The 25,419-nt window shown below is 42.0% G+C and overlaps 1 protein-coding gene across 4 annotated transcripts in view; it reads right to left on the bottom strand.

The window, feature by feature from the left end:
* AMBRA1 (autophagy and beclin 1 regulator 1) overlaps positions 1-25,419 on the bottom strand; it is a 160,634-nt gene that overhangs the window by 88,283 nt on the left and 46,932 nt on the right. For all 4 annotated transcript variants that reach the window (XM_070760229.1, XM_070760215.1, XM_070760222.1 and 1 more), the window contains 2 exons: positions 24,672-24,758; positions 17,394-17,576 (listed from right to left, as the gene is read on the bottom strand). In XM_070760229.1, coding sequence (XP_070616330.1) covers positions 17,394-17,576; positions 24,672-24,758 — 270 coding nt within the window. The remainder of the gene's footprint in view (positions 1-17,393; positions 17,577-24,671; positions 24,759-25,419) is intronic.

Raw genomic sequence — 25,419 nt, 5'->3', positions numbered from 1 at the left:
TCTCGGGCAGGAGTGGTGTCCTATAAGTTACCTCCTTACTCGCAGGCCAGCATTGTCCAACATCAGTGCTGCATTCCTTAACTTACAGACCTATCAATTGTGAAGGCAGAAGATAAGAAGTATCTCACCCTTACAACAAAATGATTGCTGAGCCCCTCATGTATAGTAAACCACAACTGAAATATTACAAAATTTATTATTAACCCAGTATTGGCATCCATGTCTATAACACTGGATTTATTTTTGTACATCTAGAGAATTTTGAAACAATATATGAACTTGGTAATTTATTTAACTTTGTAATTTAATATGCTGTTTTATTATCGTTGTTAGCCACCCTGAGTCTATGGAGAGGGGTGGCACATAAATCTAATAAATAAATAAATAAATAAATAATGATAAATAAATTATTTGTTAGGACAATTCCCTTGCAAAAAAGTAAACTTTAGTTTAAATAGAAGAATGTTTTTCCTCTTCAAAACTGGCTCCAGTTAAAAAGAATATCTCCTTTAGTGTGGAGAGAGCCCCAAAGCCATATATCCAGCTAGACAGTTGGGTAGATATGAGAAATTAACTTTCTTCATTAACAATAAATTGGTTGGATTATTAAAATAAAGAATGTTTCCACATAACCAAGGAAACAATAGAATGAAGCAAAATTTTAAAGCATGTCACACATAAGAAACACCAAATGACTGAGTTCATTTTCCAGGACCATAAAAAGCAACCCAATCTACGCCTTTAAAACAACTATTGACAATTTTGTGCTATGCATGATTTACTTCTAATCATTTTCAGCAGAATAGAGCTAGAAGGGACCTTGGATATCTTCCAGTCCAACTCCCTGTCCAAGCAGATGACCCTCTACCCATGATGGTGAATGTATGGCGCGTGTGCCACAGGTAGCATGCAGAGTCATATGAGAGGGTATGCGAGGCTTTGCCGTATGTCAGCCACAACGTGCATGTGTGCAATGGGCAGTTGATTTTCGGCCTTGGGGAAGGCCATTTTCGCCCTCTGGGGGCTTCAGGAGGCTTCCCTGATGCCTCCAGAGAATGAAAAATGGCCCAAATGGCAAACTGGAAGTTCAGAAAAACTGACTTCCAATTTGCCCATTGGGCCGTTTTTCACACTCTGGAAGCTTCATAGAAAAAGGTTTGCCATCATTGCTCTAGAAGAAAATAGGCGTTGATTGCTTACCTGAACGCCTCTTCTCGTACGGTGAGTGGGTACAGCAGTCACATGGGGTTGCTCCTGTCCAATCCGATGGAACTGAGCCTAGTATTAAAAAAGACTGCTGGATCCGCCCCTTCCCCAGAATTCGCGAATCCATAGACTAGGCTCAGTAGTGAAGCTCTTTAATGTTCAACTCTCATGTGTTATAAGAAAATAGAATAGAAGGTAAAGAAGACCACACATAGGGAGGGAAGTGACTGCTGTACCCACTCACCGTACGAGAAGAGGCGTTCAGGTAAGCAATCAACGCCTATTCTCCGTACTGAAGGAGTGGGTCCAGCAGTCACATGGGACATACCCAAGAGATAGGTCCCTAGGGTGGGAGTACCTTGCTATCGTGAGAGATAACGGATTGGAGTACTCTTCTGCCGAAGGCAGCGTCCGCTGATGCGTACGAATCGATTTTGTAGTGCCTTATGAAGGAATTTGGCGAGGCCCAAGTGGCTGCTTTGCAGACTTCTTCCAACGGAGCCTGAGTCGCCCAAGCGGCAGATGTGGCAGCACTTCTGGTGGAATGCGCTGTAATATTCCTTGGAATGGAAAGGGGAGCTGTCTCGTAGGCCTTAGAGATGGTCCCTCTGATCCAACGACCTATTACTGTAGAAGACACTCTGGATCCCAAGGATCTGGGATGGTAGGCTATGAAGAGTGCTTCAGATCTCCGGATGGATCTTGTGCGTTGGATATAAACCTTTAGCGCTCTAGTGAGATCCAGAGTGTGCCATCTAGTTGCCAGGGGATGCTCTCGTTGGAGGCAGAAGGAAGGTAATATGATATCCTGAGATCTGTGAAACATGGAACTAACCTTTGGTAGAAAGGTGGGGTCCAGTCGCAGAACCACTTTATCCTGGTGAAAACTGGCAAAGGTCCTGTCTGATAGAAAGGGCTGCCAACTCAGATATGCGTCGGGCGGATGTAATCGCCACCAGGAATGCTACCTTAAAGGGTAGGTACCTGAGGGACGCAGAATTCAGGGGTTCGTAAGGTGCCTGAGTAAGAGAGTGGAGAACCCGTGGCAAGTCCCAGGTAGGATATCTGTGGATTTTAGAAGGCCTGAGGATGGCCACTCCTCTTAGAAATTCTTGGATTTCTGGAAAAGAGCGGAGGGGCTGCCTGCGAGGCCCCGCCAAGACGGAAGAAATGGCGGCCAGGTGTCGGCGGATGGTGCTGAAAAACCCTCCTGTGAGCACCACTGATGGAATTTGGACCAAGTATGGTCGTAGATCCGGTTGGTAGACCCTCTTCTAGACTTCAGGATGATTTCCACTGTGTCCGGGTCATACCCTCGCAGGTCTAAGTCCCTCCGGATAATAGCCAGGCGGTGAGGTGGAACCACTCTGGGTCCGGGTGGAAGGAGGCCCCCTGTCGCAACCTATCCTCCGAAACGGGGAGTCGCCAGGGGTCCTGGACGGACAGTTGTTGGAGGTCCGCGAACCAGGGCCTGCGAGGCCAGTGAGGGGCAATCAGAATTACTCGGGCCTTCTCCAGGAGGATTTTGTTGATCACGTCTGGCAGAATTGGAATTGGAAGGAAGGCATACAATAGACCTGGAGGCCAAGGGCTCCTGAGAGCATTGATTGCCTCTGCTCCCGGAGACGGGAACCTGGAGATGAAGCGAGGGGGCTGGGCATTGGCTTTGGTCGCAAATAGATCCAACACTGGATGGCCGAACCTGAGGCAGATCTGGTGGAACAGTGACTGATGGAGATTCCACTCGCCTGGATCTAAGGTCACTCGCGAGAGCCAGTCCGCTTGGACATTGAGGCTCCCCGAGATGTGGTCGGCTAGAAGCGACTGGAGAGTTTTCTCTGCCCAAAGGCCTAACTTCGGGGCCTCCCTCATGAGGGCCTTGGATCTAGTGCCTCCCTGTCTGCAAATATGGCCTTTGGTGCCTATATTGTCGGTGAGAATCAGCACATGTTGGTTGGAGATGTGAGAGTGGAATTGTTTTAGAGCTAGAGACACGGCTCTTAATTCTAGCCAATTGATGGGCCTGGAAGCCTCCTCCGGTGACCATGTGCCCTGAGCTAAAAGACCCTGAGCGTGGGCTCCCCAGCCCGAGAGGCTGGCATCTGTGGTGACTACAAACTGGTCGGGGCACCGGAAGGGAGATCCCTTGTCTAGGGCTGGAGAAGTCCACCACTTGAGGGATCTGCGAACCGTCGGTGGGATGGTGATGTGACGATTCGAGTTGCTGTGGCCCGATCTCTGGAAGGGTAATAGAAGCCACTGTAGTTCCCTGGCGTGAAGACGGACCCAGGGAACAATACCAATACATGACACCATTTTACCCAAAAGGGAAGATAGGGTGGCAATGGAGGTAGATTGCTGGGGCAGGATGCGAGCAATGAGATCCAAAATGCTGCGTTTTCTCTCAGTGGAGAGGAAAACCTGGGATATCTCAGAATTAATGATAGTTCCCAGATGCAGAATGGAAGTGGATGGATCAAGGTGGCTCTTTTTAAGATTTATGGAGAAACCATGATTCTGTAGAACCGACATGGTAAAAGAGAGGTCTGCAGCCCCACCAGTTCTGGAATTTCCATGAATTAAATGTCATCTAAATAACATAAAAAATGAATGGGAGAGGCCCGGATATGAGCTGCCAAGGATCCCAAGAGTTTTGTGAAGACTCTGGGAGCTGAGGAGAGCCCAAATGGCATAGCCCTATACTGAAAATGCCTGCCTTGAAAGGCAGAGCGCAGAAAGTTCCTATGGACCTTGGCAATGGGAACATGGAGGTAGGCCTCCGTGAGATCCAGAGACCCCATAAAGTCTCCCTGATGTAGAGCTGCTAAAATGGAAGATAAGGAATGCATTTTGAATTTCCTATATTTTGTGAACCGGTTCAAATTCTTTAGATCTAAGGTGGCTCTCCAGCCTCCAGAGGTCTTAGGGACCATGAAGAGGATGGAATAGAAGCCTAAACCTCTCTGGAGAGAGGGGACCGGTTGAAATGCTCTAATAGTCAACAAATGAGAAATAGCCTCCTCCATTCGGATACGAGATGGAATGGAACTGGGAGAAGGACAAGCAATAAAAACGGTTAGGGGGAGGTGAAATGAACTCTAACCTTAGGCCCCTTTCCACAGTGTCAATGACCCAGGGGTCCTTACAAGAACGGTGCCAGTCGGAAGAGAACCAGGCTAGGCGACCGCCTATGGGAAAGGAGGAAAACTTACCATCTGGCTCTTTTGGAAGCCCTGGTAGAAGAGGATCCTCTCTGACAACGGGAACCTCTGCCCCTGGTGGTTCTAGATTGGGATCGAAACCGAGAGGAATACTGACCTGGATTCCTTTGAAATGTGAAGCCCTGATCCTGTTGACGCCCTGTGCGCCGAAAGGGCTGCGGTTTAGGGGCCTTCTTGGTGGTAGGTCCCAAGACCTTTTTCTTGTCTGTGGTCTCCGTAAGGAGAGGGTCCAGAAGGTCTCCGAAGAGGAGGTTACGTTTCAGCGGACCCATGGCTAACTGCCACTTCTGTCTTACTCCCGCCTGCCAAGGGCGGAGCCATAGAAGTCTTCTGGCCGTTGTGGAGGCTGCTACTGACCTGGCTGCAAATCTGGAAGATTGGAGGGAAGCATCTGCTACATATCGGGGAGCTGCGAAGATTTTGTTGAAATCCTGTTGGCCCCGTAAGTCATCTGGCGGCAGGTGTGGTTGGAGCTGACGAAGCCACAAGAGCATAGCTCTGGAAAAGAAGGATGCCGCTGCAGCACTCTTAATGGCCCATGAGTCTGCAAGGAGACTCCTTTTGAGCATTGCTCAAGTCGTTTGTCCTCTGGCCGGAGGACCTCCTCTGCTTCGCCCGGTATGGCAGCAGTCGAGTGGAGTGTCTTCACTGGTTCATCTGGCTTGGGACATGTTAGGAGTTCCTCATAGGGGGAGAAGAGCTTGTAGAGATTCTTGTCCTTGGGAGTGGGAGTAAAGCCAACGGTTGGGTGGTCCCACTGTTTAAGCAAAGCATCCTTAAACAACTTGGGCATAGGTATTACCTCATTGTCTTCCTGTTCTTCCATGAAAAAAGGAAGATTTTCCTCCGGAGGGTCTGAGGGAGAAGTAGCCTGTTTTTCTTGCCCGGCTAGCCCCGTGGATACTCTAGCTTTAAACAGGAGAGATTTGAAAAGCTGCGAAGGAAAGATAGCAGCTGGGGCTGGAATCTTAATCTGAGATTCCTCATCTTCCGACAGACGCTGAAATGGGTCATCATCCTCTACTGCGTCCCCATCCTCATCCTCTTCCTGAGAGGAGTCAGAGACCTCCATGGCTGGGGCTCTGTAGGAAGGAGAAGAACTCACGGGACGGGAGGAGCGTGGTGGGGGATGAGACAGAGAAGGCACATTGAAAGATGAGAGTTTAGCGTCAATGGTGTTAGTCAGAATAGTCAAGATAGACTGAAACTCCGGAGGCAAGGAAGAAATATCAGCCGGAAAAGCCGGAGGATCCCTGAGGGCCTGAGCAGGTTCTGGCTGGGAGGAATCCTCGGTAATATCTGGCTCCTCTGGACCTAAACCCCATAGGTTAGGTTGGGGTGGATTTAGGTTTGGCTCATCCAGGGATAGCACAGGAACCCCAGAAAGAGGCAGGTTAGAGGCCTCCGGGGGGGTTGGATTGATATGCACTTGGGCCTGCACCTTAAAAAGTTTGGCTGATTTATCATGTATTTTTTGTAGGGCTGGGTCCCTTCTCTTCTCAGCCCTGGTGGGCTTGGCTAAGGAATGGGTGCCTGAGGAAGAGGAGGAAGAGGCCTGGGGAACTTCAGTAGAATTACCAGTAGGCCTAACCTCTTTGGGACCTTTAGTTGTGCCTCTCTTGGGAAAAGTAGCCATAGTCTGACAATTAACAGAAGACAAGGCTGAGCCAATAACTGAATTATAAGGAGAAGATTTCAAGGACTTCCCAAGAGGAATGGATCCTGCTTCGAGGCCTCGAAGCTGCTGAAACGTGAGGACAATCTGGGCAAACCCAGAGTTCGTGCCCCCAAATCCAGCGGGGCCAGCCTCCCTAAACTTTGTAATTAAGTAAACCAAGGCACTCTGGTTGGAGGCTTAGCCGGTGGAGAATTTAGCCTGGGACCCCCAAGGCCCGCTCCCGGATCCACGCGGCGGACTGAGGCCTACGCGGCTGGCAGAAGGCCAACACGAGAGGCCTAGATTTTTAAAAAAGGGCGCGAAGGCCTTCGCGCCGAAAAGATCGCTGCTGAGAATTTCTTAAGGGAAAAGCGATCGACTAAGTCCAGGAGACTAGAAGGCGTCTCACTCCGCAGGAGGTATTTTATAAGCCCTTAAATCTTTATATACAATCAATAATCAATATTTCAATGGATAAATACTTGCACTAGGACCTCCAGGCCAAAGGATTAGAAGAATCCACAAGCGGCCGCAGGAATCGTAACCGGCAAAACCGCCGGGGGAAAACGAAACCGCAACTTCTCCCAAGGAAAGAAAGCCAAGCCGCGTTTTTTTCTTTTTTTCTTTTAAACGGCTGGCGCAATTAGTGCAAGTAATTAAATAAAGACAATAAATCTTACTACTTTTTGAAGAAAAGATCGAAGGGAAGGTGTTAGAATGTTGAACGAGCTATCACAATACAACCGCAGGATATGCGAACTGAGCGAATTCTGGGGAAGGGGCGGATCCAGCAGTCTTTTTTAATACTAGGCTCAGTTCCATCGGATTGGACAGGAGCAACCCCATGTGACTGCTGGACCCACTCCTTCAGTACGGAGAACGTTGTTTCCTTCTGTTGGAAAGGTATTATGGATAATGATTCCTAGAGGTCTGAGGTTTGACAGCAATCTTAAATACTGCTGATCTTTAAAAAGTTGTTGGATCTGTTAATTTAATAGACTAGGATAAGTAAGCCTCCTTGGGGTACAACTCATCCATCACCTCTGTTTCACCACTGCAAAGTTTTTATCTTCGTTCCACTTTTTCCAAAGTCTCAGCATCTTTTTTGTAATGTGGTAACCAAAACTGGATGTAGCATTCCAGATGTAGTCTTACTACGGATTTATAAAGTGGTACTAATACTTCACATTATTTTGCTTTTATGCCTCTGTTTATATGATCAAGGATTATATTAGCTTTTTTGGCGGCTGCTGCACATTGCTGCCTAATGTTTAAGTAATTGTCTACTAGGATACAAAGGTCCCTCTCACAGTTACTGTTTTTGAGCCAGGTTTTGTACTTGTTTTTGCTGCTTAGGTATAACTTCGCTTTTCTCCACATTAAATTTCATGCTGCAAATTTGGTGAGTTTCTCCCTTCTATTTCCTTATCAAAGTCATTTATGAAGATACTGTACTGGGCCTAAGACAGATCTTTAGACATTAAAACATCTAGAAAGAGAAATAAAAGGACACACTACTCCTAAAAATGTAAAAACAAAAAAGAAGAAGCTTGCTCTGCTTTTCCACCCAGGAAAGGGTTACTATAAATGTAAACATATGGAAAGAAAAGAAGCCAAGGAATTCAGCAACAGATTTCTGTGAAATCTCAGAGGAGAAACGCTCTACCAGATTCTCTATTAGCCACAGAGGCAAAGTGCATAGAAAGGATAGAATACCCCAAATGCACAGAGTGGCAAGATCACAATAGAATGTGTTACCAAAAAGCTGAGCTAAGGCATACAACAGAAGCACACACACACCCCATCATGAAAGCAAAAGCAGCCTTAGTGCGGCTGACTGAATTGCTCTCCTGAATAGAACTCTTCCATCTGTGAATATTATCTGCAGGGGAACACATTTCCCCACAGGTATCTACCTAGCTCTGTGAATGAAGATTGCATGATGTCTTTGAGCAGTCAAATTTCTTTCCCTAGAAGACAAATAAGAGGCAGTAATGGAAATAACGGAGGATTGTTCTTGCTGAACTCTCCCCATCCCAATAGGCTCCAGCAGACTGCCTCACTCCTACTTCGGCAGCCTGTAGTGTTGTTTAGGGAAAGCTATTAGGATGCTGATGCTTCTACATCTGTCCCCTCATTTACATTTTACACAAACAAAACTACAATGAAAAGGGAAAGATACATTCATTCCCTTGTGCTTCCGAGTGGTTAATTGCTGGCGTATGAAAATGACAGCTCCAAAGAACAAGGAGTTGCTTTTACCATGAATTCTCTTTTCTGAAGATCACTCCCCTGCTGTTTTAGGAGAAGGTGCAAGCTCAGGCGATCAAGTTCAAGAGGTATTTAACAGCAATAGAAGGGTAAGGAAGGGTTGGCATTTCTATCCCAACTGGTAGCATTACAAAATGAGCACAGATTGCAAAGGAGCCTCCATCTTCCAAGACTCAGCTGGAGACTGTCTTTTTGAGGATCATCCTTTACAGGTCATATTCAGAAGAGCAATTAAAACAGCTCTGTAATTCTGTATTTTAAATTCAGAATTATAGCAAGGATAATGAACAAAAAAGCTAAGAATTTCTTCTCCTACTAGAAAAAATGCCCAGTTTCCCCAGTTCTGGGGAAAAGTACAGGTATTCCTGTAACCTATGACCAACATTGGGATTGTATTTTCCATTATAAACAAAGCAGCTGTGAAGCTAGATGTCATGTAACTGCATTGCTTAACAACTATAATCACAGCAATCCTTGTTGGTGTCATTAACTGAGAAGACAGTAGCTATCTCTATCCAAACCACTCTGGACTTAGTCCCACCTAACTCTTACAGTAGCCTCTATAGGTTAAAGGTCTACCTCCAATTCCCCCATCTACTATCTCCTCTCCACCGTTGCCCTTTCAGCCATCCTGCACTCTTGATGTGTGGTGGCAAGCAGCCCCAGAATCCTTTTGCTCTGGGGCTGCTTACTATGCTATGGAAAGCTGCTACTGCCCCAATCCAGTCCCACTCACCTTTACCCTGCATTCCAAATCTCTTGAGCCCCCTCTGTGCTCCCCATCCTAGCTGGCCTGCTGTTTTATTGATCCAGCAGTGTGCCTGACCTGGGCTGATAGGCCATGCTTTAAGTTGGGGAAGGGAGAGGCAGAGACAAAATCAGCCCCAGAAACACATTGAAGCAAAACACTCCTTTGCAAAAAGGTGCTGCAGCAGGCTGGCCTTCATACTGTGGGAGGGAGGGGGGATACAGCTAAAAGTAATCCCAGAACAGAAGTCACACACACACCCCAAAACCCCTATGTCTTTACTTTAGCTTTTGGGAGGATGAGGGACATGAAGCCCAGCCACACCCAGAAGCCTTTTGCAATGGGGCTTTTTGATGAACCACAGCTCTGGGTGCTTTGGATTTTTTGTGTTTTGCAGCACAAAACCCAGACCTAGTCCAGCTCAGTCCAACCATAGATGAGGCAATCACCTCAGCAGCAGGAGCAAGCAGAAGGTGAAGGTCAGCTGGGGCACTGATGTACAGAGCAGCAGGGGAGGCAAAGGGACATAGATGGAGTGAGATAGTTGGGTGAGGGGGTTGAAGTGCCCCTGTAGTCAAGGGTTAGATGGGCCCTCAAGTACCCAAATTTTGACCACATAAACCACAGGGATGCTGCAACAGTCATAATAACTTTGAGCAGACGCTGAACAAGTGGCATTTGTCTGGGATTTCCAAATTATATTAACGTTTGATGCTTCTTTTACTCATTTTACATGTGGCATTTATGCTTCTTTCATTAATGGCATGTTAATGAAGCAGCAAAATACTATCATCATTGCCATTATTATATGTAATGTTTCCAATTTATTTTGTACAATTTAAGAGGGCATACATCTTGTTTTCATCATTTACATGCAACAACCATCCTATGGAAGTGGAAATGAGTGACTGGCTCAAAGTCACTTTCATTTTGAAACCATGACATTACACCTCCTTACTTGACAGCTGATATGAGATTCCTACTTTAAAATGCAGTTTTATGGTTTCTGTAGGTCATAACAATACCTACATTGCCTAAAAATTTCACTCCTGGATTATCTGTCTATGCAGTTTCCCTCCAGCTGTCAGGAGAGTCTCCAAGCACTTTTTGGAAAAATTAAAATGTTATTCTGGGTTTCTTTGTGACAGCTTGGATGATTTTATGCTGTGCTCTCAGAGTAAATATGATATGAGTATGGATTAACTTTGTCCCAAAACTTCTTTCAGTCCTAAGATTCTGACTGTGGACTGACAGATCCTCAATTTTAGAAATTTGCTTTTTCCATTGTTGCTTTTATTACAAAGATCTTCTGAAATCTGAATGGGGCATGACTTGCCTCTAAAATCTGAATAGTGATAACTTCGCTATGATGAAGATATCCCAAATTTATTAGAATCATAGAAAGTAAGGTCATCTAAATCAATTCTAAGCATGCCAAGGATTAATTTTGTACACAATTAAGTTAATGCTAATATTAAGATAAAGATAAGTATTTATATATTATGTTATATTATGCTATACAATATTTATAATATAGAATATGATATAATAATATGTTTAAAGGTAAAAAGACTACAGAATTGCAGTAATACCTCATGATACGAACTTAATTGGTGCAAGGAGGAGGTTCGTAAGACGAAAGGTTCGTAAGACGAAACATTGTTTCCCATAGGAAACAATGTAAAGTCAATTAATCCGTGCAACCAAAAAAAACCCCCGCAAAAAAACAGCTTTCGGCGACTGCTGGGAAGCCGCGCGGCTGTTTTAAAAGGTGACATCGGGCCTGGGGGGCTTCCCAGCACCCCCCCGAACCCGGGTTCGGGGTTCGGGGGAGTGCTGGCAAGCCCCCCAGGCCGGCTGCAACCTTTTAAAACAGCCGCGCCGCTTCCCAGCTGTCTCCCGAAGCCGAACGGGGAAGTTCGGCTTTGGCGTTCGGCTTCAGGAGACAGCTGGGAAGCGGCGCGGCTGTTTTAAAAGGTCGCAGCCGGCCTGGGGGGCTTGCCAGCACCCCCCCGAACCTGGATTCGGGGTTCGGGGGGGTGCTGGGAAGCCCCCCAGGCCGGCTGCGACCTTTTAAAACAGGCGCGCCGCTTCCCAGCTGTCTCCCGAAGCCGAACGCGGAAGTTCGGCTTTAGCGTTCAGCTTCAGGAGACAGCTGGGAAGCGGCGTGCCTGTTTTAAAAGGTTGCAGCTGGCCTGGGGGGCCTGATACATTTTATGCTTAAGACCTTCCACCATTCTTGTAGCCCGTCTTTGGACCCATTCAATTTTATCAATATCTTTTTGTAGGTGAGGTCTCCAGAACCGAACACAGTATTCCAAACATGCTCTCACCAGCACTCTATATAGCGGGATCACAATCTCCCTCTTCCTGCTTGTTATACCTCTAGCTATGCAGCCAAGCATCCTACTTGCTTTTCCTACCGCCCGACCACACTGCTCACCCATTTTGAGACTGTCGGAAATCTGTATCTGACTGTCAGATTGAGAATAGAATTTTATTGGCTAAGTGTGATTGGACACACAAGGAATTTGTCTTGGTGTATATGCTCTCAGTGTACATAAAAGAAAAGACACATTTGTCAAGAATCATTTGGTACAACACTTAATGATTGCCATAGGGGTCAACTAAAAAATGAAGAAACAATATTAATAAAAATCTTAGGACACAAGCAACAAGTTGCAGTCACACAGTCATAAGTGGGAGGAAATGGGTGATAGGAATGACGAGAAAAAACTAGTAGTAATAGTAGTTTCATGTTATGATTATTTTGGACGATTGCCCCTTTTGATAGTTTTATTGATTATTTGAATTATAAATTCATTAGGTGATTTACACTGATAAACAACAGGAGGAAAGGGGGAAAGGATTATTAAAGGAGGATTAATATGGCATATTGATTATGTTGGGTATGACAGTAAAAAATGAATGGAATAGGGAAAAGCTGAATCAAATAGATTATTACACTGAGTTCGATAGTGGAAGGTACAAAGAATAGGGAAAATACATAGATTAGGGAAGATTATCGCACTGCAATTGGTAGTGAAAGCAATTAGAATAGGGAAGATTATTGCCCTGCTATGACAGTGACACATAGAGTAGGCAAGATAATTACTGTGGCTTGGCAGTAGAATGTATAGATTAGGAAAGATTATTATACTAAGAATGACAGTGGAAGATAACAGATTAGGAAAAAATATTACTTTGGGGGGGATTTTTGATACTTTTCTTGAAAAATAATACAATAATACGATATATAATTATTATGACTTGTTAAAGCAGAAATGGTATACTGATATAATGAAAGAAACGAAAGGAATGAAACGAATTGGAAATACGTTTTTAAAATTTAAAAACACAATCCTTCCTCCTATGTATATTGATATTATAATTAGATTAAGATTTGATATGAATGGTTATCTTTTCTTTCCTTCCTGAGATATAAAAAGAAGTAAATTTGGAAATTTCTTTTTTTAAGGGCAGTTATGATGAGGGTTTTAAAAAGTAAGAATTAGTTTAAGAATATAGGAAATGGATTGTAGCACGACAGCAGTTTTGGTAGATAAACAGCAAATAGCCACAAAAAATTGAGATAGCTAAAGGCACTTTGAATTCAAATCAGGGCGAAGGAGAATATCTGAAATCCGGATGATAGGATTTGAAAAGGAGATAGCACAGGATGAATGATATGTATCAGAATAAATTGGATAAATAATTAGAAAATTTGGATTAAGAATTTGACATTTGATATTATATTGTATTGTATTCTAATTTGAGGTACATGAATTTGAATCAAAAACAATAAAAATTTATACAAAAGATAGAGAAAATTCTTGACTGTGCTGAGATGGATAAATTAACAAAGGAGTTAAAAGAAAAAAGAGACAGAATACTATATGGCTAGGAACAAATTATACAACTAGTTGGAGATTAGAAATAGAGAATAAGGCTCAATGAAGAAATTTGAGATAAGAAACATTGTATGTAAAACATAATCGTGTTATAAGTAATTAGTGTGAAGGTAGAAATAAATATATAAATGTGTAAATAGGCCAATAAATATAAATATAAATAAAATCAGAGAAGTTTTAAAGGGGGAAATGTAAATACAGTGATCCCCCGGTTATTGCGTTCTTGACCATTGCGAACAGGCTAATTTGCGATTTTTCAACCCGGAAGTCAAAACACCATCTGCGCATGCGTGCCCTTTTTTCTATGGGCATGCGTAGATGGCGCCGGGCAGATCAGCTGCTGGGCGGCTTCCCTGGGTCTTCCCCCTCTTGCTGGCGGGAGGGCGAAGCCCCCCCCAGCACCCGCTCGCCCCGCCGTTCGCCCGGCCACCAGCCGTTAACCGCTCGCCCGCCCTTCGCCCGGCCACCCGCCGTTCGCCTGCCGTTCGCCGCTCGCCCGCCCTTCGCCCGGGAAGTTCGCCAGGAGTCAGCGGAGAAGCCGCGCGCCTGTTTTAAAAGATCGGAGCCGGCCTGGGGGGGCTTTCCAGCAACCCCCGAGCCCCCAACCCGGGCTCGGGGGGTTGCTGGAAAGCCCCCCTAGGCCGGCTCCGATCGTTTTAAAACAGGTGCGCCGCTTCTCCGCTGACTCCTAAAGCGGGGAAGTTCGCCAGGAGTCAGCGGAGAAGCGGCGCGCCTGTTTTAAAACGATCGGAGCCGGCCTGGGGGGGGGGCTTTCCAGCAACCCCCGAGCCCCCAACCCGGGCTCGGGGGTTGCTGGAAAGCCTCCCCAGGCTGGCTCCGATCTTTTAAAACAGGCGCGCGGCTTCTCCGCTGACTCCTAAAGCGGGGAAGTTCGCCAGGAGTCAGCGGAGAAGCGGCGCGCCTGTTTTAAAACGATCGGAGCCGGCCTGGGGGATCGGAGCCGGCCTGGGGGGATCGGAGCCGGCCTGGGGGGGCTTTCCCTTTCAGGGCGGGCGAGCAGCGGGCGCGGCAGCAGCGAGGAGTTTGCGTGGGCGGCGGGGAAACCCCAATCTTCGGCTCCTCGCTGCTGGGAAGTAAAAACACCATCTTCCGCAGGGCTACTTCGCGAAAACCCGCTCGTTGCGGGAGGTCCTGGAACGGAACCCTCGCAATGATCGGGGGATCACTGTAATAGAATAATACCATGACAAAACTGCTATAAAAAATGAATATATGTTTATATGTTGTAATGTATGTATGTATTGTTTTTTTAAAAAAACAATGACATTTAATTTTTTAAAAAGTTAAACAAAAAACACAACACCCCCACACATCCCCACACACCGGCAATTTAAAAAATACACCAAAAGGGGCAAATGCTGTTTTACCGAACTTTAGATCAGCAATATAAAAGATGCCTCTATTACAAAAAGCTTAGCTATCTGGTATATAACAGAGGGTTTTCTGTGATGTAGCCCCTACATTATTGAATGCTTTCCCTAGGGAAGTAATTCGGAAGTAATACAATATATATGTAACCATAATTATTTGCTCTCACAGATTCAGGAAATAATTTTATTAAGCCAATTCACAGGCCATTTAATAAGGTAAAAAATTAAAGAAAATAACAATGAAATTGTGGTATCTGCAAATGTAAATGTGGGTTGGGGAAGGCTATTCTACATTAGCCTTTACTCAGGACTCTGCAAAGTTATTGCTAAGAGAACAACAATTGATCCTTATATGCTTAGACATCAAATAAATTAATGCAGTATTCTAATCAGGAGATGAAGGAGAATATAGCATCTATATAGAATACCACGGAAAAAGCCTGACTACTCCACTGTCCACTGTCCTGGACTCAAAAATTCACAGGGATGACAACTATAGTCATGAAATAAATAGACAGATGCTACCTGGGAAAACACTATGACTGATCTAGATAAAACATTAAAGTAGAGAAACATATTAACAAGGAAGGGACACATATTATCAAGATTATGGTTTTCCCAGTTATGTAGCTATGGAATTGGAACTTCAGAAAGGATGAACAAAAAAACCCTTAATTCCTTTGAATTGTAGTGCTGGAGAAAACTGTGGAGACCTTGAACTAGAAAATGAAAAATAATTCATTACTAAATGTAGTAAAACTAGGCTGCTCACTGAAAGCTGAAATATTCTTGACACATAATGTGAAATCAATGACGACAATGGTCAATAGATTAAAACCCTAAACTTAAAAGAACCAGAAGCAACTGAAAAAGATGGATAGTAGACAAAGAGGTACAGTGGTACCTCTACTTACAAACTTAATCCATTCCGTGACCAGGTTCTTAAGTAGAAAGGTTTGTAAGAAGAAGCAATTTTCCCCATAGGAAGCAACGTAAAAGCAAATAATGTGTGCGATTGGGGAAACCACAGAGAGGGTGGAGGCCTTGTTTCCTCCCAGGAAACTTCTCCCTGCCTTTTCCGGTTACAGTTTCAGAGGTTCGGGTTTGTAAGTGGAAAATGGTTCTTGAGAAGAGGCAAAAAAATCTTGACCACCCGGTTTTTATCAAGTTCGTAAGTAGAGGCATTCTTAGGTAGAGGTACCACTGTATATGTTAAAAATGATCCAAGAATGAGCTTAAATAAATAAAAGAAGAATTTACTGACACAAACATAGCAAAATTATGTCTACTGTATCGCAAAGTATCATAAATAACTGAATGATCAAACAATAACAAGCTACAGATATTTACTGATGACATGAAAATATAAAGCCGTAAATTTTGACAAATATATGTCCAACATCATCAATAAGAAACATAATACCTGCATGAAAAAACTAAAAATCTCAACCTATATTAAATTAATAATTTTTATGAGGCTAGTATGATAAAAGTTATAAAACCTTCTGAGATCTACAGTAAGAAATACTATCATGAAACGCCAATAAAACAAAACTCGATCCATATACAGTACTTGAATACCATTTTCTTCTTCCATCTCATTTTTTCTCTTTTATGTTTCTTTATCTATCACTCAATAGCAGCACATGGATGATCCTGAGTATTTTTTTTTTTAAGAGAGAGAATCTGGGTCAGACCTGTTTAGTACTTAGATGAGAGATCAGCAGAAAATCCAGCTCAGCGGGTTCGACTAGAGGTTTTTTTAAAATATTGGATATTTTTAAATACTGTATCCATATTGTTCACAGGACTCAATGTAGTCACCTGAATTACAGGAAAGTTGATTGCTTTATTGTTTTGTCAATTTGCTTAGTTAATTTGTGCTGACCTACAGTAGGCGTGCCTGCACAACACTATCTTAAGCACCAACTGCATCCATTCCTGGATCAGGAAGCTTTGCTTGCTGCTGGTCATGTCCTAGACACCTCTTATTTGGATTGTCGCAATGTACTCTCACGGGGCTGGCCCTTAAAACTATTCAAAAGTTATACCTGGTCCAGAATACAACAGTATTGCTAATTTGGGATAGGCCTCAAATATGCCACTGGATCTATTCTGTTAAGTGTACTGATTACCAATGAGTTCCTAGGTGCGATTTAAGTTGCTAGCATTCTTCTATAAAGTGCTTCATGCTTCAGAGCTAAGACTTTGTATGACCATTTCCTTGTGATTGTTTTTGTTCATTTTTAAAGATCAGATAAGGTTGGTATCCTTTGGTCTCCATCAATAAAATATTCTAATCGCATGGGATGTGCTGTTGCTGCATCTACCCTTTACAACAGAAGCCCCACCACTATTCACCACCATTGCATATCGCCAACCCTGTGTTGTCTTTAGGCAGGCCTTCAAGGTGTGGCTCTCCCCAGACATTGGACTCGGGTGATATGTGAACCTAACAAATTTGTGTACCGAGCATCTGTCTCCTTCTGGCACAGATGTTTTTATTTTTGTGGCTCTTTGGTTTCTTTCTATTTTTGATGTTTTTAATTCTTCCGTAAGCCTTTCAAAGTCACTCGAGGAGTGAGCACCCTTAGAAACTGAAGGAAATAGGAAGGAACAAATATATAAATATTGATTCAGTGTATATTACATGTTTTAATGCCCACATGTTTTATATTCATTGAAACAACAGAAATGTGACTCTTTGGACCCTTTGATATTTTGATTTTGACAGCTGAACAGATTCCCAGTATTCTACTTACTTCATTTGTCATCCAAAGGATAAACAGCTTGAAAAGTCAGAGAGGGCAGCAGTGGGTACAATTTGTCTTCCATGCATTTAAAAAGGACAAATTAATCAGTACTCTAATTTTGAGGGGGGAAATGTATTCAGCCTAATTTCTTTTTAACATGGACAAAGCACTTTAAAAATAAAAAGCAGACGAAGGATAAAATAATTAATACACTGGACTGGAATAAAGAACTTACTCAAAGTCTTCAAATTCCAGGTCATTTCCTTCTACAGATGGACCTGCATTCTCAGAAGTGGAAGCAGAAGATGAGGAAGAGCGGAGGCGATTTTGCTGATACCGCATGGAGCGCTGGCGAATGCTATCTCTGCGTGAAAGATACTGGATCATTCTCTGGGCATAATAAGCAGCAGGTGACAACCTGAGAAATTAAAATACTGCTATTAGCTCAAACACAAATCCCACTTGTTTCTTGATGTTGTAGGATTATAATGTAATATTATTATCACCTAAATCTATATCGAAAATAGTGGACTTGCTGCAGTTTTTCAATATGGATTGGATTATGAGCTGAAGATTCCTGCTTGAATATCTTTATCTAAAATCCTTTGTGTTTTGTTAATGTGGTTTGAAATTCACTATATGATAGATTAACAAATGATCAGAGAATAGGAAGGCTGATTAACGTTACTCTACGCTATCAAGCTTTAATGAAGGGTTTAAAAAGCAAGTTGAATATCTATGTGTATTTTTAAAATAATTTTTCTTTGTTTTTTGTCTCCCCCCCCCTGCCTTTTCCCTTGGAAGCAATAAAATAAAGGATGGGGGAACAGCTGGTATAACATTTTACTACCATGTCAAGTTATTATGGCTACTTATTGTTTCAAAAGTATCTTACACTATAGTCTTCCCATTAATTTGAAATGAAATATCTACTCAAAAGAAGGCATTTTTTTTCATCCATTTCTTGCACTTGAACTCTGAATGGCACACAAGGGCATATTCCAAAATATAATTCAAACCAAGTCAAAATAGTAGACTGGGAGAAGGACAAACATCAATGAGATGTTAAAGTAAAATATGTGTGCTTTTCTGCAAGTTTACTGTTGAAAATAAATTCACACTCACGGAGTTTTGGACTGATATTGTGAAATCAAGATAAACAGCAGCATTCACAAGATTATTTAAACATAATTCTCCTGAGGAAATGAGGTAGGTTAAATAGATTGTTTTTGGGGATCTTTTCCATTGTCCTAAGTCTTGGCCCAAATCATAAAACAAGCTTCTTTGGTGTAAGGCAAGCTGGATCTGGGTTATCCTGCTCCGAATCCAACTCTTTAACCACTTTCTAAAAATCACTCTTTCTGCTCATGGCTCAGTTGAAAGTCTTTTCCATCTGTGTCATGGGGGTCCCACCATGGATGCTGAAATCATCCAAGATGGTCAATTAAGGTCCACTTCTAAAATTAGTTCAGTCAGAAAAGCTGACAGAGAACACAATAAACTATCCTGTTCTTTATCTGTCCTATCTTGCTGGACAACATCAAATACATGCTACAAAAACTACCAAAAGATTTTTCTATGTTCTTTCAGATTAAAACAAAGGGCATCTTAAATAAGAGCAGACACTATAGAAATAATGGTGTCCTTTTAATAAACTTTAATACAATAATAATTAAATGATTTGAGCAAGTTGTCTTATCTTGTGTGGGGCTTCCTTTGCAAAACATTCAGACGCTGCAATTGATCTAGCAAGTGGCAATACAGTAGTACCTCCTGATACGAACCCCTCGTCATACGAACTTTCCGAGATACAAACCCGGGATTTGGAAATTTTTTGCCTCTTCTTACAAACTTTTTCCGCCGTACGAACCCGCCACCTGAATCACCGAACCCAGAAGTTCGGCAAAAGTTCGGGTTCGGGTGGCCACCAAGAAGCCCCGCCGCCCGGCTGTCGCCTTTTGAAACAGCTGGGGGACTTCTCGGCGTTCTCCTGAATGCTGAACCCGGAGGTTCAGCAAAAGTTCGGGTTTGGCGTTCGGGTTCAGGAGAACGCCGAGAAGCCCCACCGCCTGGCTGTCAGCCTTGCAAAAGAGCCGCGGAGCTGTCGGCCAGTCGGGAGGCTCAAACGGAGGTGGGGAATCCCAATAGGGAATTCCATGGACGGAGCTTTAACGTCACGAAGACATCCTTCCTAGAGTCCACGTTTCGGCCGGCCAGGAAGGACGTCTCCGTGACATCAAAGCTCCGCCCATGGAATTCCCTATTGGGATTCCCCACCTTCGTTTGAGCCTCCTAACCGGCCGACAGCTCTGCAGCTCTTTTGCAAAGCTGACTGCCGGGTGGCGGGGCTTCTCGGCGTCCTCCCGAACCTGAATGCCAAACCTGAACTTTTGTCAAACCTCCGGGTTCAGCGTTCGGGAGAACGCTGAGAAGCCCCCCGGCTGTTTCAAAAGGCGACAGCCGGGCGGCGGGGCTTCTCAGCGGCCTCCCGAACGCCGAACCCAGAAGTTCGGCAAAAGTTCGGGTTTGGCGTTCAGGTTCAGGAGGACGCCGAGAAGCCCCCTGGCTGTTTCAAAAGGCGACAGCCGGGCGGCAGGGCTTCTCGGCGGCCACCCGAACCTGAACTTTTGCCGAACTTCCGGGTTCGGCATTCGGGAGAACACTGAGAAGCGCCCGGATGTTTCAAAAGGTGACAGCCAGGCGGCAGCGCCCAGCGGAGCGCCATTTTTGCTGGGGGGGGGTGTTCTTGCATGCATTAATTGATTTTACATTGTTTCCTATGGGAAACATTGTTTCGTCTTACGAACTTTTCGCCTTACGAACCTCCTCCGGGCACCAATTAAGTTCGTAAGACGAGGTATTACTGTACTAGCAATTTGAGGAATATCATATATTCTATAAAATACTGATATTTAAATTTTATACAATATTTTACTCCAATATTCCATAATTTGAACAGATTTGCTGATCTTGAACTGCTGTAATAGTCTCTGTCCATGAAAAACATTCAAAAGCTGCAACTGAACTAGAATGCGGCAATACTGGCTGTATTGGGGACTATATTATCAATATATGTTTATACAGTATAAGATTACTGATCTGCGAGCTGCACTTACTCCCAGTAAGGCTCCAGATGAAATTCAAAGTGTTAGCTGTTACTAGTAAAGTCCTACGTGACAGAATCATCTATTTCTGGTGGTTTCTGTTCATCCCACCAGTTATGATAGAATGGGTATGCTCCATCTTCCTTCATTGCACATGTAAAAGACATCTCTTTATTATGCTGCCTATGGAACTGCACTCCCTCCTGATTCAGATGGTCCTGGTAGGGTTTCTATAAGGCATTATAGATCTGGCTTTTATCTGAAGCACTGGATATGTGAGGTCAAGTGAGCTTGGCAGGTTAACTGTTTGCAGTCAAACAGTAAGAGAAAAGGGATTTATTGGGCTTCTGGCTCATTGTATATTATTACTGTAATGGTTTTAATTGTTTTTAAGTGTTGATACTTCTTTTTTACTATTATTAGTTACCCAGAGTTGTAACAGTGAATTAAGCTGCCATATAAATTGTTCTAATTTATTAAATAATAATTTTTAAAGAATGACCTAATTACCGCAATGTATTAAAGACATTCCTTTTTGATTTGGCAGATTGAAACATCCTTGTTCTAGGAATCAGCAAGAGGGGAGGACTTTGGAGAGGTTTGGAAGGTTTTTAACAAGTTTTGTGGTTTTATTAGTTGCATTTTAGTTGAGTGTATGTATTGTGTAATGTCTGTCTTTGGTAGCTTTGTTAAAAGGGCATTATAAATAAATGTTTTTTATTATTGTTGTCGTTATTATCAGACATAAATATACTTAATATAGGAAGAGACTTATTTAAAGTACATATTCCTTAACTGGGGGGGGGGGAGAACCATCTGTTAGTAGTGGAAGAAAGTATAGAACACTATGATTATCTGCTCACATTTTTTTACTAATTTTTGGTATGCACTTTCTTCTTGAGAGGATAATGAGCCAAGGTGGTGCAGTGGTTAGAATGCAAGCTACTTGTGCTGACTGCTGGCTGACTGCAATTTAGCAGTTCAATTCTCACTAGCTCAAGGTTGACTCAGCCTTCATTGGACTGCCCAGGTCACAATATTTCTAAACATATATATTAAGGAATACTTAAACGCAATTTCAAATTATTTGTTAATGCAGGTACTTATATATAAGATCATTTACAGAGTGACCATCAACAACAGGGACAGGCCTTTGTCAAATCAAGTTTATAGTGTAATTTATTTATTTAGCACTACAAGAGGGGGGGAAAGAAGAGGTTATAGTAACAATGTAATGAGTAAACTCCATTATATATTTTCATTTCTCTTTTTGGAAGGCTATGAGGACAAAGGTCTTAAGCCTTAAGGCTTTATGGAAGAAACAATGCTTGTTGACGAAAGAAATTAGATATGGAATAGGTTTCTGGGAGAAATTTCTAAGAATAAAGACAAGAAAGGAAGTTCTCTTATATCATTATCTCCTCTATTCTACACATTTATTATTACAGTTGGAATTCAACCAGAAATCCATTTAGTATATTCTCATTATATTCTTTTCTAGTTCTCAAGAGAAGCTTATTTTTATTTATTTTATTTTATTTTAGGAGCGTGATCAATATTTAAAAGAAGACAGTACTATAACAATCAAATTTAAAAGCAATCCTATAAAATAGCAATAAAATAAAATTTATGCAGAAAAGACTGAAGACATTTATAGTGTAAAGGAGACACCAGATGATTTCAAAAAGCCATGACTATTGTTAAAAAATTAGCAACCTTGTTTCTAACATTTACCTAGGAGAAAAATGATGATCTTCTGTTCAGAGGAGCAGAAAATTGCTAACAATTGATGTTATGAGTTCCATCTTTCATTTATTGTTCAGAAGGCATTCAAGTAGTAAATGTGAAACAGATCCTGCTTCTGCATCAGAACATGTAAAATAGAATACTGATCTATCCACTAGCTGTTGCCCCTATAAATAATTTGCCAATTAGGACCAAGTTGAAAAGTCTTCTATATGAAGTTTGGGGAATGCTATAAAAATATTTGGGAATGGAGCAGAAAAGGATGGTTACCTACTGGAGGTGGGAAACTCTAGTTCCATCAATTTGGAGATTTGTATCCCAGATCTTCACTAAAAGCTGACTATATTTATACAGGGGATGAGACCAGCTTATGCCGAGGAAAAAGCCACGATAAACGAGATTCAGATTAATTTTTTTTAAAGGAAGATTCAAACCTACATAATGAGATACGAATTTACTTCAGCCAGTATCTGAGCTTCAAATGAGTCTCTAGGGAGGTGCAATTTAATTCCAATAGCATAAGGACACAATAAAAAATTTAGGTAATAATCTCTTAAAATCTGGAATAGTTAGTTTCTTACCTAGAAGCATCCTTATAAAAATATAATTGGATGTCACATAGAACTGAGCCCAGCACTTTAACTCTGAATAATTTGACAGCTGCTGCTACATGCATATGGCATGTATATTTAATAATAGCAAAGGATGCTTTTGAAGATCTCATAAGGAAGTCCTTTGTTTAATTAGTCCACTGAGTAAATAATTGAATGTCTATGTCCTTAAAGGTTGTAACTTGCTCTGTAGGTTTACTATTGATCTTCCAACTAATTCAGAACTTTAAACATTTTTTTGAAGAATATTAAGAGCTTTGTTTTAGAGCAATTAATCACAAGGTATTCCCTATGATAGTTAATGTTTCAGGACATCTATATAGATCCACCAAGCTTATGGAAATATTAGCCACATCTTTAGCTGAGTGTAGAATTGGAACAGGGTGGTGGACTAAAAATGAAGAGTGAAATTCTGGCTTAACAAAGACTTCTACCATATCATTAATAAACTACACGCACACACATACACACACACTTATAGTCTATATGCATCAATATAAAATTCTACTCTTCCAATAAACCTGGGAAATAGAGCTTGCATACATTACATACAAACAGTACATTTAACATAGGAGTGGGTTTCCAAAAAAAACTACTCGCAATTCTGTGGTCGTGGCTTGGTGGGTGTGGCGGGGAAGAATACTGTAAAATCTCCATTCCCACCCCACTCCAGGTGAAGGCTATTGCAAAATCTCTATTCCCTCCCCACTCCAGGTGAAGGCTATTGCAAAATCTCTATTCCCTCCTCACTCCATGGGAAGGCTACTGCAAAATCCCTATTTCCTCCCGATCAGCTGGAACTCAGGAGGAAGAGAATAGATTTTTTTTTGGGGGGGGGGGGGGGGCAATCAGAGGTGGTATTTATCAGTTCTCCAAATTACTCAAAATTTCAGCTACTCGTTCTCTAGAACTGGCCAGAACCTGCTGAAACCCACCTTTGATTTAATGGTCACTCTCGCCACAGGTCTGTGGAATATCTACCTATGGAGTTTTGTTATGACCAATTACCTCTTTCGTTCCCTCTAAAAATTGGCCCTATCACTCATTCATTAAAATATTTACTTTCCATTTCATAATTCTACTTCCCAAATTAACAGTAGTTTGGATCATTTGAATTATGATTCTTAGATTTAACAACTAAAATTTTCAAACTAGTCATATTTGCCAGTGAATTTAATGCTATGATGACAAGGTTATTTCCATATTATAACATCCACACTCCTCAGTTACCACTTTTTCTTCACGAAAGTCAAAAGATGATGAGTTTAATTTAGGAAAGTTTAGGTTGTGACAAATGACATAAAATTTGATTTGAAGATCCTTATTAGAGCTATGCCCAGAGACAAGCTAACCTTTTAGAGGCCTTAACAGGAGAAGTCTCAACATTAGATTATAGTTTAATATCTAATTACTTTGCCCTTCACTGTATTTCCACATTACTTTCCATCTGTGTAACAGCCAGTAACCCCTGATAGGATCCTTCACTATTAAATTAGTGAAGCAGAACCAGCCTTTACAAACCGTCTCTGTTGTTACTGACAATTATTGCCAACCAATACAGTCTAATAAGAATTCTGAGGCTATGGCACAATTCTTTGAAAGCCGAGAAGTCAATCCTCTGACAAGGTGCAAACGTATGGCTTATAACACTTACAAAATATTTGCCACATTCCAACAAATGATTGTTTATGTTTAAAAATATTTAAAACCTGGTCAATACATCTGTAGGTGGAGATATGTCTATTTTACCATCCCTTTCTAACATACAGAACTAAAAAACCTTAATTTGTCAACTGAAAAATATTAATGCTCAAAGCAAAGACACAGTTTTACTTCAATTACTAAAATTCCATCCCATCAGATAAGCATTTGCGCTTCTCCCTGTCTTCACTGCCATGAATAATTATTTCTGGATTCCAAAAGATTGACTTAATTCCATTATTCTTCCTATGCAAAAAATGGCAATGTCTGCTCCTACAATTATTGCCCTCTCAGGACAATTGCAAACCAGGCTTTAACATTGCTTTTAGAAGATCTCAATTATGTCCTCACCTAGCTGGATCAGGATAGATAGGATGTTCACGGGATCCTGCCCCATCATAACGTGAGAGAGAAATGAGTGAAGATTCCAACAGCCTCCTAGAAAACAAAGCAAAAAATATTAAGTATTCATTATTCCACCTCTTTGGTTTCTTGTCTTCTCCAAAATGAAAACTCTGAATATCTTGTATACCATCATTATGTTTTGATTTTTTTTTTGCTTAATTTGGCCCAATAGTCCACCCTAAGCACAGCAAGTACTGTACTTCAATTCTATTAAAATATTGCCTGCTTTCTCCTTCTCCATAGCTTTATTATAAGGGCTTGGCCAAAAATAGTACCATTTATGATGTAATCACTAAATGATCCAAAAGGAAAATTAGCATTTATGTGATATATTAATTACCGGGGGGAGGGGCATCTCTAACCCAACAGATTGGGAACCTGGAGCTTTAGCAAAGGATATGCAGTTCCCAGATAGATCTACCGTTTTAACTATTAAATTCTTACACATTTTTATTTAATATTACAAAAATGTAAATTGAAATAGATCCTGGAATTACCAGGATTACAGAAATTACGGTACATACTTGGCAATCAACATTTTCCTAGTACAAAACCTAAATATCCTATGAAATATTTTGATCACATATACAGTATACAGCATATATCATAGAATGTCAAAAGAAGTGCCTGCAAAACTCTTATGCAAAGTTTTCAGCACATAGTTTTCAAGTTTTTTCCCTCTCTATACAACAGT

This window comes from Erythrolamprus reginae, chromosome 1 (assembly GCF_031021105.1).
Source record: "Erythrolamprus reginae isolate rEryReg1 chromosome 1, rEryReg1.hap1, whole genome shotgun sequence".
Classification (NCBI taxonomy): Eukaryota; Metazoa; Chordata; class Lepidosauria; order Squamata; family Dipsadidae; genus Erythrolamprus; species Erythrolamprus reginae.
Note: the sequence above shows the minus strand (reverse complement) of the source record. Positions and strands in the feature narration are given on the sequence as shown.